This window comes from Octopus sinensis, linkage group LG21, assembly GCF_006345805.1.
Source record: "Octopus sinensis linkage group LG21, ASM634580v1, whole genome shotgun sequence".
Classification (NCBI taxonomy): domain Eukaryota; kingdom Metazoa; phylum Mollusca; class Cephalopoda; order Octopoda; family Octopodidae; genus Octopus; species Octopus sinensis.
This window is the reverse complement of record NC_043017.1, coordinates 4,999,084-5,015,241: the sequence shown is the minus strand read 5'-3', so window position 1 is coordinate 5,015,241 and position 16,158 is coordinate 4,999,084. Positions and strand designations below refer to the sequence as shown.

At 36.2% G+C, this 16,158-nt stretch overlaps 1 protein-coding gene across 5 annotated transcripts in view; it reads right to left on the bottom strand.

Annotated features, from left to right (window-relative positions):
• Positions 1-16,158, bottom strand: part of LOC115222966 (ras GTPase-activating protein nGAP) — a 479,655-nt gene that overhangs the window by 365,041 nt on the left and 98,456 nt on the right. For all 5 annotated transcript variants that reach the window (XR_005003304.1, XM_029793377.2, XM_029793379.2 and 2 more), the window contains exon 3: positions 8,130-8,233. Coding sequence is in view for 4 of the 5 variants with exons in the window: in XM_029793377.2 (XP_029649237.1) it covers positions 8,130-8,233 (104 nt within the window). In the remaining variant the exon portion in view is untranslated. The remainder of the gene's footprint in view (positions 1-8,129; positions 8,234-16,158) is intronic.

Below are 16,158 nucleotides of genomic sequence, written 5' to 3'. Positions count from 1 at the left end.
AACATACATACACATTCATAGATAAACATACACGTATTTACATGTAAATAACCCCCCCATGTATATATATGTGTGTGTGTGTGTATGTATAAGCTCATGTATAGAAACCTAAATATATACATATATAAACACAAGCATATCAATGCACACACAAACATATAATATATAAACCACACACATATGTATATATAAATGCATGAAAACACACACACACACAAAAGAAGCACACATGTACACAACACATGCATTTTTGTGTGTGTGTACGTGTGTGTGTGTCTACAGATGAAGTAGAATCTCATGTTCTAGCACTGACAGTCCTATAAATTTTCAACTGTGGCAATTCCAAATTACAACCAGGAAATGTTAAACTGATTCTCAGAACTGTTACATGCATGCGAAAGACACTTGTGCACATATGGTGTGCATGTGTATACACACACACACACACGTACACACACATGCACGTACACACTGTACATACATACATACACACTCATATCCAATGTGTTTTCTATGTAAAAACATAAAAGAATTTTTATTCATGTTTCTGGTAGAAATATGTAAAGTCTGAGAGGGGTGTGTGTATGTGTGTGTCTGTGTACATACATGCATATATAATTGTTACTTAATGTTCATGTTCCATGCTTGCATGCAATGGACAAATACATCATCATCATCATCATCATCATCATCATCAGTAGCAGCAGCAGCAATTTACATCTGTTTTCCCTGCTGGCATGGGTTGGATGGTTTGACAGAAAAACTGGTAAGCTAGGGAGCTGCACCAGGTTCCATTTCAATTTGGCATCGTTTCTAGAGCTGGGTGACCTTTCTAATGCCAACCGCTCCAAGAGTGTTGTGGGTGCTTTTCACATGCCAGTTACGAAACACCGACATAGGCCATGACTACGATTTCCCTTGGCTTGACAGGTCATCTCAAGCACAGTATATCATCAAAGGTCTCCGTCACTTGCCACTGCCTCTGTGAGGCCCGCAGTTTGAAGGGTACTTTTGTATGTGCCACTTGCATGAGTGCTAGTTATGCAACACTGGTATCAGCCATAAGGCAGCGAGCTAGCAGAAACGGTAGCCTGCCGTTATGTTCTGAGTTCAAATTCCGCCAAGGTCGACTTTGCCTTTCATCCTTTCAGGGTCGATAAATTAAGTACCAGTTACGCACTGGGGTCGATGTATTCGACTTAATCCATTTGTCTGTCCTTGTTTGTCCCCTCTGTGTTTGGCCCCTTGTGGGTAGAAAAGAAATAGGTATCAGCCATAAATACAATTTCACAGGGTTTGACGGATCTTCTCAAGCGGAGCTTATCGCCCAATGCTCAAAAGGTGCTTTCTACATGCCACTGGCACAAATGCCAGTTACATGACACAGGCATTAGCCATGATTGTGATTTCACTTGGCTTGGCGGGTCTTCTCAATCATCATCCTCATCATCATTTAATGTCCGCTTTCCATGCTAGCATGGGTTGGACGATTTTGACTGAGGGCTGGCGAACCAGATGGCTGCACCAGGTTCCAATCTTGATCTGGCAGTTTCTACAGCTGGATACCCTTCCTAATGCCAACCACTCTGAGAGTGTAGTGGGTGCTTTTTACATGCCACCGGCACGGGGTCCAGTCAGGCCATACTGGCAACGACCTCGCTCAAATCTTTTTACACATGCCACCGGCACAGGTGTCAGTAAGGTGACGCTGGTAATGGTCATGCTTGAATGGTGCCTTTTACGTGCCACTGACACAGAAGTCAGTTAGCTGCTCTGGCAACGATCACACTCAGATGGTGCTCTTGGCATCCTACTACACAGGCACAAGTGCCAGTAAGGCAATGCTGGTAATGGTCATGCTTGAATGGTGCCTTTTATGTGCCACTGGCATGGAAGCCGGTTAGCTGCTCTGTCAACGATCACACAGAGTGTGTCTTCTGTCTCAGGTATCTCAGGTATATACAGATACAGGTATCTGTATATATGTATCATATATACAGATACATATGTCTCTGTATGTATCTGACATATACAGAGATGTCTCAGGTATCTCTGTATTTTGTTAAGATACCTGTCTTCTGTCTCAGCAAAATACAGGCTAAGTATTTTGCTCCTTAGCCTGTACACTTAATATGAGTAGGGCAACTAGGACCAAATTCATCTTTACCTGTAGAAAGATTCCACCTGTGGTCTCTTGTCAATCATAGCCACCACCTTAAGCTGCTTTCATCAGCTATGTCTGTCCCTTTGGTGGCCAGACTGCTTTGTCTAACGTGTCCTTCACTTTTTAAAGACTACAAAGGTATGATTTTAGGGAAATTTGGCATCTATTTCAAACAGGTCATGTAACTACCATAAAGGGCCGGGTTGCCCACCTATTTATGATTGTATTCAATGAAACCGAAATATAATTATTAATTGCAGTTTTTACATATGTGTCTTTGTTTTTACAACTGAAATACATTTCTGTTGGAACAGACTTTTGTGGAATATTTGGTCGACTGCCACAGAATCTCAATGAAGTGCCAGGAAAACAAGGTTCTTACATCGTATCTCTTTCAATAATGCTCGGGTGGAGTAGGCTGGGTCAGAAAATATAAAAGACCAATTTGTAATGAAATGATTTGGCTTTTGTTTAAATTTTGAAATTATTCCAAAATGACAAGCATTGTCTATTTTACTATATATATATATATATATATATATATATATATACACACACACACCTGTGCATACATGAGTGTATATATATATTATATAGATATATACATTGTTTGTTTGTTTGTTTGTGTGTGTGGTGTGTGTGTGTGTGTGTGTGTGTGTGTGTATGTATATATATATATATATATATATGCATGCACAGAAACATAAATGTGCACACACACGTAAATGTACACACACACACACACACACATACACATGCACACACACAAACATATACACACACAAACATACACACACACAGAAAGATATGTATACACACACACATGCACACAAACACACACACTCACATAACAACACACACACCCTGTGTATGTGTGTATGTGTACATGAGAGAAAGAGAGAAAGAGAAGGACAGAGACAGAGACAGACCAAAATTATACACACATCTATTTGCATATACAGATGAATTCTACATAAACTGAAGATATCCTTGTTGTTGCAGTTATTCTAAAGAATAATTCCTTTATTTGCCAGTTCTGCAAAGATGGAGATGCTCGCAACAAGACAGTCAAACTAAATTAGTTTATGGCACTTGAGGCCAATTTTGCTTCCTACTTATCCATAAAATATTTGGATACTATCAAAATCATACTGTATTTGATGGAAAACAAGGTTCCCTTTTTTCTTTCCAAAGATGTCAAGACCCCTCAACTGAGGGCAGAATAATACTGGAGGAGGTGGCTTTATGCCAGGTTAACATGAGAGGTTAATATTTCTAATAATAGTAATAATAGTGAAGGTGCATGGCTCAGTGGTTAGAGCGTCGAGCTTATGATCGTGAGGTTGTGAGCTCGAATCCCGGACCGGGCTGCATGTTGTGTTCTTGAGCAAGACACTTTATTTCCTGTTGCTCCAGTTCACTCAGCTGTAGAAATGAGTTGCAACATCACTGGTGCCGAGCTGTATCATCCTTTGCCTTCCCTTGGAAGTGGTGTGGAGAGGGGATGCTGGTATGCATGGGTGACTGTTGGTTTCCATAAACAACCTTGCCTGGACTTGTGCCTCGGAGGGTAACTTTTCTAGGTGCGATCCCAGGGTCATTCATGACCGAAGGAGGTCTCCTCCTCAGTAATAATAATGTTAATATTACTGCAAACTAAAGCGGAGAGCTGACAGAATTATTACACCAGGGAAACTGCTTGGTCGCATTTCGTCCATCTTGATGTTCTGAGCTCAAAATCTGCTGAGGTCAACTTCGCCTTTCATCCTTTCGGGGTTGATAAAATAAGGACCAATGGAACCCTGGGGTTGATGTAATTGACTAACACCTCTCCCAGAAAACTGCTGGATTTGATGCCAAATTTGAAATTAAGAAAGGTGGCAAACTGGCAGAACCGTTAGCATTGTCAGCAAAATGCTTAGCAGTATTTCATCTGTATGATCTGAGTTCAAATTCCACCAAGGTCGACTTTGCCTTTCATCCTTTCGATGTCAATCAAAGAAGTACCAGTTGAGTACTGGGGTTGATGTAATCAACTAACAATGTTCCCTTGAAATTGCTGGCCTTGTGCCAAAATTTGAAATAAAAATAGGCAGCAAGGTGGCAGAATCGTTAGCACACCAGGCAAAATGCTTACTGGCCTTTAGTCTGTGCTCAGAGTTCAAATTCCACCGAGGTCGACTTTGCCTTTCATCTTTTTGGGTCAACACTAGGGCTGACGTAATCAGCTTGACCCCTCCCCCAAAACTGGTGGCTTTGTGCCAAAATCTTGAAATAAAGTAAGGCAGCAAGCTCGCAGAATTGTCAGGCAAAACAGCAGCATTCTGAGTTCAAATTCTACCAAGTTTCAACTTTGTCTTTCATCCTTTCGTGGTCGATAAAATAAAATGTCAGACAAGAACTGGGGTTGAAATCATTGTCTTGTCCTCTTCTCTCAAATATGTTGGTCTTTTGCTAGAATTAGGAAGAATTAATTTACTCTTTTATTCTTTTACTTCTATCACAGTCATTTGACTGCAGCCATGCTGGAGCACCGCTTTTAGTCGAGCAAATCGTCCCCCCCCCCCGGACTTATTTTTCATAAGCCTAGTACTTATTCTAATCGGTCTCTTTTGCCAAACTGCTGAGTTACGGGGACATAAAGACACCAGCATTGGTTGTCAAGCGATGTTGGTGAGGGTGGGGCTGTGTGTGTGTGAGAGGTGTTAAACCGTTTCAACAATTTTGTTTCAGTCAAGACTTGACTGTATTCAATTGAGAAGAAGAAGAAGAAGGAGGAGGAGGAGGAGGAGGAAGAAGGAGGAGGAGGAAGAGGAGAAGAAGAAGAAGAAGAAGAAGAAGAAGAAGAAGAAGAAGAAGAAGAAGAAGAAGAAGGCAAAGAAGAATTGGGAAAAAATGTAAATTAAAATAAATGAAAAGTTTTTCAACACAAATATGGCAGCCGAAAGTTTAAAACCCAATTTCATTTTTAATTTGCTGACAAACTCTATTTTTCTATTTTATTCTATTTTCTTTATTTTATTCTTCTATTTTTCAATTTTTTATTTTTTCCTGCAAAAGAGAAATCAATTCCTGTGACCAACCATGAAATGGAACCGAATTCTTCCCATGACCAATAAATGTGTAGAATTCATTGAGTCAGCTATCAAGTTACAAGACTTGCAATGTGTGTGTGTGTGTGTGTGTGAAGGGTAGGAGTGTGGATGTGTGGCAGCGGAATTTTGGTAACACTCACCTCAGTGCTGCCTTGACAAAAGATGTCATTTATAGATTTTTTTTTTACCATTCCACCCCATGCTGTTATTGTTTCAAGTTCAAATATCAGAAACACATTATTGTTCTGACAAGTTCTTGAAGAATTCTTTGTAATGATAACTTCAATGTTGTAACTAAATACTACTGCTACTACAATCACCACTACCACCCCACTACTACTACTACTACTACTACCACCACCACCATCACTACTACCACCATCACTACTACCACCAGCACCACCACCACCACTACCACTACTACTACCACCACCATCACCACCACTACTACCATCACCACTACCACTACTGCCACCACTACCACCACCACCTCCACTATCACTAAAATCACCACCACCACTACAATCACTACTACCACCATCACCACCACTATTACCACCTCTACAATCACCACCACCTCCACTATCACTAAAATCACCACCACTACTACTACTACTACCACCACTACCACCATCACTACAAGCAGGATATAAACATGATTCTAATATTTTTTTGCCACTTTAGATATTTTTCAAATATGAATTGATGTTTTTTTTTGTTTTTAATATTTCTGATTTTTTAAATTTATTTTATTAATATAACACATTTGAACGTCAGTTAAGTATTTGCTATAACTATACGTGATGATCATGATGGTGGTGGTGGTGGTGGTGGTTGTCATGAAATGACAAACAAAAGCTTTAAATTGAGGTGAATCAAAACGCGAGGTAATTAGATAAATATTTGAAGTATTTTCGAGTGTAAAAATTGTTGTAATGTCAGATGTGAAAATTAAATAAAACAAATTTAAAGAAAAAAAAAATGGATAAACAAAATAGCTGTGTGGTTAAGAAGCTTGTTTTGCAACCGAGTGGTCTCTGGTTCAATCCCACTACAGGGCAGAACTTTGGGAAAATGTCTTACTTCTATGGTCTCAAGTCAACCAAAGCCTTGTGAGTGAATTTGATACAAGGAAACTGTATGGAAGCCCATCATATGTGTGTGAGTGTGCATGTTCGTGTGTGTGCATGTGTGTTATGTCCTCACACATCTCTCATGTCCAATTTCCTATCTTTGTTATATCCACATGTCATAACTTTGAGGTTAACACCATATCTTTGTGATGTGAACACATCCTATCATTGTGATGTCCACACATCATATCTCTGTGATGTCAACACATCGCATCATTCAACTATCAACACATCACATCATTATGATGTCCACACATCATATTTCTGTGATGTCCACACATCACATCTCTGTGATGTCCACTCATCTTAACTCTGTAATGTCCACACATCACATCTCTGTGATGTCCACACATCATATCTCTGTGATGTCCACTCATCTTAACTTTGTGATGTCCACACATCACATCTCTGTGATGTCCACACATCATATCTATGTGATGTTCACTCATCTTAACTCTGTAATGTCCACACATCACATCTCTGTGATGTCCACACATTACATCTATGTGATGTCCACTCATCTTAACTCTGTGATGTCCACACATCACATCTCTGTGATGTCCACTCATCTTAACTCTTTAATGTCCACACATCACATCTCTGTGATGTCCACACATCATATCTCTGTGATGTCCACTCATCTTAACTCTGTGATGTCCACACATCACATCTCTGTGATGTCCACTCATCTTAACTCTGTGATGTCCACACATCACATCTCTGTGATGTCCACTCATCATATCTCTTTGATGACCATGTCATAACTTTGAGATGCCCACACAACATATATGCATCATAATGGTACATCATATATCTATCATTTCCACATATCATATCTATGTGATGTCCACACATATTTTTCTGATGTCAATACATCAAATCTTTCTCATATCCACATCATATTTTTGTGATGTCAAAAAATCATATCCATGTGATGTCCACAAATCATACTGTTGTGATGTCCACATGTCATAACTTTAAGATCCTCACACAACATATTTTTGTCATAATGACATCATATTTCTATTATTTCTACACATCATATCACTGCATTGTCTACACACAATAACTTCATGACAACCCATAGATAATATTTCTGCAAAGTTCACAAATCAAATTTCTGACATATCCACTCAACATACCTCAAAAGTAAGTAGTCATTACTTAGTGACACCATCCACATGAAACAGCAACAGTCAAGTTTGTGTTAACATATTTAAGGCAGGAAGCCAAAGGAAATTACAGTGCTAACGAGAAATAATGTGGTAAAGAGGAAAACTATATTAATCACTAATGAATATTATTTTAATTAAAGTAATTTATAAATAAGTTATTTTACTAAATTCTTTGTTATATTTAAAATTAATTAAAAGAAACACAGAGCATCTCAACAGAAATATGGTAATAAATGGGTTAACATAGTTCTCCAGGAGACTCAGCATGATACAGAATGTGACAAGGTTGGCCTTTTTGCCAGCTGAGTGGACTGGAGCAACATGAAATAAAGTGTTTTGCTCAAGGACACAACACATCACCAGGGATTGAACTCACAACCTTACAATCCTGAGTTGAAGACCCTAAGCCAAAACACATGCCTTCATGTAAAAGACAAGGATGAAGACTAAGTTTCATCTGTTTAAATCCGGAAGCTGAAGGTAATGGAAAGAATTGTGGTAATTCCAAAGAACAAGGATAAGTTTTAGTGAGACTGGGTTTAGAATAGTGAGAGACACTTACGTTTCCCTTTCACAGACATTGGAAGCTGACCGTTTCCTGTCTAATTTGGTAACACTTTTCGTTCTTTTCAGATTGGTGCGTAATCCTTTCTTTGTGAAAAAATGCTGCAAAAGAAGAAAAAAAAAGAAAACAAATTTAAATACAATAAAAGATAAGTAAAATATAATAATAATAATATACAAGCAAATAAACACACACACACACACACACACACACACCACACACACACACATACATCTATACGTTTTTTTATTTTTTACTTTTGCTGGACTGCAGCCAGAGGGGGGTAATAGCCTAGTGGTTAGCAGCAGACTCACGGTGGAGGGATCGTGGGTTCAAATCTCAGACTGGGCGATGTGTGTGTTTATGAGTGAAACACCCAAGCTCCACGCAGCTTTGGCAGAAGGTAATGGTGAACTTCTGCTGACTCTTTCGCCACTTCCTTATTTCACTCTTTCCTCCTGCATCTTGCAGCTCACCTGCGATGGTCCAGCGTCCCATCCAGGTGGGGAACCTATACACCAAGGAAACTGGCTCTTATGAGCCAGGCATGGCTCAAGAAGGAACAAACAGAAAGAGGCAATGTTTTGAAGAAGTTTAGTCAAATGAACTGACCCCAGTTTTTCATATTCTTTTTTAAAGCCAAACTGTTATGATAAGGGGACATAAACACACCAACACCGGCTGTCAAGTAGTGGTGGGTGACAAACACAGACATACATACATGGCAAGCTTCTTTCAGTTTACATCAACCAAATCCAGTCACAATGCTTTGGTTGGTCCAAGGCTATAGTAGAAGACACATCCCCAAGGTGCCGCACAGTGGGGATTAAACCTGGGATCATGTGTTTAAATATCAAATGTCTTACTTCACAGCAACACCTGTACACACACACATACAAGTATAAAAATAAAATCAAGTTTGTATGTTTCCCAAAGAATGACATTTTCTGAATTGTCCAAACCTTACAGTAATATGATAATTCTTTTATACCAGTAACTACAATTTGTACCAAAACTGACCACCATCAGCCTAATGAATTGCACACATACATACACACACACACATTTGAAAGAACAGCAAAAAACAAGATCAATGACATTTCAATATATTCATCCCTACAGCTGATTCAAAAATCCTTACATCACATTTACGTAAGAAATTATGTAAAAAACCATATCTTCAGGGAAATATTTTGAGATATGAGCAGAATTCAGATTTTCCCATAGCTTTTTTTTTTTCAATGACAAAAAAAAAGATTGATGGAAAAAGAATAAGCAAATAAATGAATAAATTAAGATTTAGAATTTAAAGTAAATATAAGAAACCAGAACTTATCTTTTCTGCCAATTATCATATTACATTTATTGCAGAACAACAAAGTTGCCAGCAGGCTATAAAAAGGTAGTAGTAAACACAGAGTGAGAGAGAGAGGATGTCTATCAAACAATATATATATATATAATATATATATATAATATATATATATATATATATATATATGTATGTATATATATATATGTGTGTGTGTGTATATATATAAAATACATTTTAAACTGTCGAACTTGAATTATTTCACATCTCTCAAAATTTCTAAATTCTTATGACGTAAATGATGTACATATATATATATATATATAACTCACATATATAATACATATAACAATGCACACAATATATAACATCCACACACATACACATATAATACTGACATATGCACACACAAATGCACATATATATAACATTCATACATATAACATTCATATACGCACACACATCTATATAAAACATTCATACATGCACACACACATACAAATACACATATATAACATACACACATGTCTATAACATTCACACACACACACACGTCTATATAAAACATTCATATATGCATAACATTCACACACGCAAGCACATACACACAAATACACATATATATAACATTCATACACATATATATATATAACATACATATACGCACACACGTCTATATAAAACATTCATATATACACACACACATTCTAACATTCACACACGCAAGCACACACACACACACAAATACATTTTCCTGCTAAAAAAAACACAAATCAATCCAAAATATCTTTGTTAAATAAGTAAGTATCAAAGAGTAAATTATGGAATCCAAAGAAATGGGTGATGAACTATGTCTGTTGTACGCAATAATTACCAATAATTATTCCAGTGTAAATATCAGAAAAAAATGTCTAACTATTGCATGAATTTGGACGAAAGATGATGATAAATGTAATAATTGTTGATCTACATTGTGAATGAGGTTTTTTTTAAAATTGTTGCTGATATTTAGTTGTTGTCATGTGACTGTCACCTACCCAAGTAGGTTGAATTCAAGTAAGTATTCACATACTTCAACAAGCATACACGATAATAATAATAATAATAATAATGATAATGATAATAATAATAATAATAATAATAATAATGATAATAATAATAATGATGATAATAATAATTTAACTGATTGGAAGTGTTATCATGTACATTGTTTAGTCTTGGTACAAAAGATAGGCTACAGCAAATATTCTACTCAATGCCACAGATTTGCTTGTCAGTTGTTTGACCTTAACCAGTTGAGCATATCCCTTAGTGGCTGACGATATGTGCATCTTTGATCATGCACCTATATATTAATGATGTACATGACAGGTATACATAATACTGAAATACACATAAAGTAAACACAGGGTAACAGGTCATTTCACAGATGCTAAACTATAAATTTCACAAGATACAACCTTGAAGCTGACACCAGTGTCTCACTATTGGCTAAAATTACAGTTTCTTTCTATTTTTGAAATTCTGTAACTTTTTATTCTATTTTTTTTCTCCACAAGATCGTGGATTCACAGCAATAAGAGTGGAAAACTACATCAATATAACCAATTTTCAGATTTTTTACTTTAAAAAAAATGCAGATTCTGTGAATCAACTTCACTAGATCCGTGAAAAAATTTCTAGCTTTAAGGATTTCGTGAAAGGCTTGGCTGGAGGTCAAACCTTCTGAGTTCTTTTACAGGACTTAGAAAAACTGAAGGATCACTACAATAAGTCTGGGAATCTGAGAAGGGAATATGTTGACTAAATTCATAATTAACTGATATTCCTGTATTTTCTTTTATCCAAAGCCAGGAACTCTTGCAGCATCCCTTTGTATTTTGTTTTACCAGGAAACAAATTATCTTTTTTCTATAAGAAATCAAATTTAATTACACGTAAACACCAGAGGATAGATGAGGTAAAAACCACGTGATTTTATTTATATTTTATTCATTTTCTTTAATGGTTTTTTTTTTTTGGATAGTATTTAGAACATTCTAGAGGGAAGCTTAACTTAAGAATATTACTTTTTTTATTGTTTTTGAAGCTAACTTGCTCAGCTATCCTTTCCTCTCCAGTCGTTTTGGCATTCATTTGTATTCAATAATGAACACCAATAAATTATATACCAGTTTTGGTATTGGAAGCACATCACTGTAAAGGCAATCACATAAAAATCACCTACCTGCCTTCCTACCTATCTATTAGACTATCTATCTAGCTAACAGTCCATTGATCCAGTAAACAATTTATCTATCAGTCTCTCTACCTATCTAGCAGTCAATCTACCTAGTTTTCTGTCTATCTACCTATCTATCAAGCAATCTGTCAGTCTATCAATTTATCTACCTATCAAACAATTTATCTATCTATCTATGTATCAATCTATCTATCTTTCACTATCTATTTATCAGTCTAACTTTCTATCTATCAGTTTATTATTCTCTTTCTGTATCTATCTATCTGTCTGTCTATTTGCCTGTACTTCTACCAACCTTTCTATATACCAATATATCTATCTTCCTATATATGAATGTAATCCATCTATCTATCTATCTATCCCTCTAGCTATCTATCAGTCTACCCAGCTATCCATCAAGCTATCAATTACTCCATCTATCTATCTATCTATCTATCTATCTATCTATCTATCTATCTATCTATCTATCTATCTATCTACCTATCTATCTCTCTATCTATTTGCCTGTACTTCTATCAACCTTTCTATCTACCAATATATCTATCTTCCTATATATGAATGTAATCCATCTGTCTATCTATCTATCTATCTATCTATCTATCTATCTATCTATCTATCTATCTATCTATCTATCTATCTACCTATCTATCTCTCTATCTATTTGCCTGTACTTCTATCAACCTTTCTATCTACCAATATATCTATCTTCCTATATATGAATGTAATCCATCTATCTATCTATCCATCTATCTATCTATCTATCTATCCATCTATCTATCTATCTATCCATCTATCTATCTATCTATCCATCTATCTATCTATCTATCTATCCATCTATCTATCTATCTATCAATTACTCCATCCATCCATCTATCCTCTTATCCTCCATATCTCTACACACATAATACACTTTAAAATAATCTCTAACACACACCACATACAACAGATCAGATCAAGCTATAATTATACAAAAGAGAAAAAAAGTCAAATTAGATAAATGATTGAAAAATAAGAAAATAACATTTAAAAAACAAAAAATAGAACAAAAAATAAACTCACAAAATAAATCACAAGAATATTTTAGTAATGACTCTTTAGAATTGGTGATTCCAATCCTTGGGTTTATTGCTGTGAATTTCCAATTAAAACTGCCTAAGATCTAGAAAGTTGGTCATTAACTATTTTAACCCTTTGGCTGTCACATTATTCTCTCAAAAGTAATGCTTGTTTTTCTCTCTCTTTTAGTTGTTTCAGTCATTTGACTGCGGCCATGCTGGAGCACCGCCTTTAGTCGAGCACATCGACCCCAGGACTTATTCTTTGTAAGCCTAGTACTTATTTCTATCAGTCTCTTTTGCCGAACCACTAAGTTACGTGGACGTAAACACACCGGCATTGGTTGTCAAGCGATGATGGTGGGAGCAGGGAGGGAGAACACAGACACACAAATACATACACACACATACACGTATATATACATATATACGATGGGCTTCTTTCAGTTTCCGTCTACTAAATCCACTCACAAGGTTTTGGTCGGCCCGAGGCTATAGTAGAAGACACTTGCCCAAGGTGCTATGCAGTGGGACTGAACCCAGAACCATGTGGCTGGTAAGCAAGCTACTTACCACAAAACCACTCCTACGCACATTGTTTTGAATTAATCATGCATTAGGCGTAGGAATGGCTGTGTGGTAAGTAGCTTGCTTACCAACCACATGGTTTCGGGTTCAGAAGAAAATGGAGGGAATCCAGAGGTAGTATTCATCAGCTGTTAGACATTATAATATTTCTATTCATTTACTTTAAACAGTTCAGATAATATATAAATACAGGTCCAACCCATGCTAGCATGGAAAGCGGACGCTAAACGATGATGATGATGTGTAAAGTATTAGTAATTTCTAGAATAGAGAAAAGAGAAAGAAGAGCAAGAAGATATATTCATACATAGGTATGTTGAACGAAAAACCCACGTTTCCAGAGGTGAATTATTCAAACCCCAAAGAATCCTTCTCAACACATGGCTATGATGCTCCCCCACTACTTCTGCTCGTGATCAGAGATGCACATATCGTCAGCCACTAAGGGACATGCTCAACTGGTTAAGGTCAAACAACTAACAAGCAAATCTGTGGTATTGAGCAGAATATTTGCTGTAGCCCATCTTTTATACCAAGAGAAAACAATGTACATGATAACACTTCCAATCAGTTAAGATCAGAAGCCACGAGAGCCACTGCCTGGGACTGCAGCATTATTATCATTGCTATTATTCTTATAATTAATATTATTACTGTTGTTATTATTATTATTATTATTATTATTACTATTAATATTATTACTGTCGTCGTCGTCATCATCATCATTATCATTATTATCATTATTTTATTTTTATTCTATTTTGGTAAGCAATATATTTGGGAAATATATATATATTTTAACAATATATGAAATTTAAAAATAGAAACAATACAAAATAGAAGAATCCGTATACATATATTTATACATACACACATATATGTGTATGTGCGTGTGTGTGTGTGTGTGTATATATATATATATATATACACATACACAAGCACAAATCTACATATGCACAAACACACACTCAGAGTAGATTTATTCGATATTCAATGAATTTTATTTCATTTCATGATATGGTGATGAAATGAGTTATTAAATCACAAAGAGACGAGGGGAAAAAAAATCAATGAAAAACAAAAGTTAAACGTGAGGGGGAAAAAAAAACCATTTAATTTTTTTTTTTTTTGTATATTTATTTTAATTTCTTTTTTTTTTTTTTTTTTCAATATAGTCGAAGATGGAAGCAAAAGGTGGGATTCTGAAATGATCCGTTGCTATGGATATTATGTATTGATGGCTAATCATAAGACACGTAAGACATTGCAATTCATTTGATCTGTTATGCCATGTGGAAAATTTAAAGATTACATGATTGGTAGAACAATGGAGGTAGTAGTAGTAGTAGTATAGTAGTAGTGGTGGTGGTGGTGGTGGGGGTGGTGGTGGTGGTGGTGGGAGTGGGGGTGGTGGTGCTGGTGGTGGTAGTAGTAGTAGTAGTATAGTAGTAGTAGTAGTAGTAGTAGTGGTGGTGGTTTTAGTAGTAGTAATAGTAGTAGTAGTGAGAACAATGGTGATGATGATGATGATGATGATGATGCGAAAAAAATGTTGGCGGTGGGGGTATAGAACATTTGAAACAAACTTTTAGATTTAATATTTTTGATTCCTTATATTATGTTCTAGAATCAAAGAGAGATGATAATCAATAATCTATGTACACACACACACACACATACGCGTGTATATATATACATGTGTGTGTGTGTGTGTGTAAATGTATACACACACATACATATATGCATACGTGTGTCTATATATACACACATATATGCATACATGTGTATATATAATACACATATATGTGTGTGTGTATGCGTGTGAGTGTATATATATATATATATATACACACACACACACATACACTATGTGTGTATGTCTGTATGTGAATGTGTATGCATATATATATATATATATATATATATATATACACACATGTATACATATATGCCTGTGTGTATATATATATACACACCCTCTTAGGGCATGGTCAGGGTGTCGCCAAGTTGTGTGTGTATGTGTGTGTGTGAGAGAGAGAGAGAGAGAGAGAGAGAGAGAGATTCTAAGGGCTTTGGTTTCAAACAAAAATTTAGTGTCCTTCAGTTTTAATGAAATAACATTTTAGCTTAGAACTCTTTCATAAAACACACACACACACACACATACATATATATTTATATATATAAATGTATATATAAATGTGTGTGTGTGCATGTACATTTATATATATATTTTGTCTTGGCTTTCTATCAACCAGAAGATCTTTACTCTATTCGGTACCGGAAAATCAAAGAAATTTACTGTTTTGTGTCGACAACAAACTACTGAGCGTGCAAAACACTAAGATATTCTTGATGTTGGTTGCACGCAAAAACATCATCACCATCACCATCATGGTTTTTTTTATCACCATTTTACTATGCCTGCTTGCGCCTGTGTGGGATCGTTCCTACAGTGTCTCATCACCCTGTTATCAGTTCTCTATCATCTGGCCCACACAGCAACAGAAAAAAGAAAGAAGGACTAAAAAAAAAAAACGACCATTTTTTCTTGTTATTGGACCTATTCTGTTGTTTTGGTATGGTTCACATGACCATCACCAACCACTCCATGGATTGGCTTGTTATTTTATTGAACCGCTAGCATCATCATCATCATCATTTTAACAGCCACTTTTCCATGCTTGCTTGGCATGGCAGGGGGTGGGGATTGGAATTTTGCTGGAGGCAGAACTTCTACAGCTGGATGCCCTTCCTGTCACCAACCCTCATCGGTTTTCTTATTGCTTCAAAGTAATATTTCCTTGTGATCAGATGATTTTTTCACAG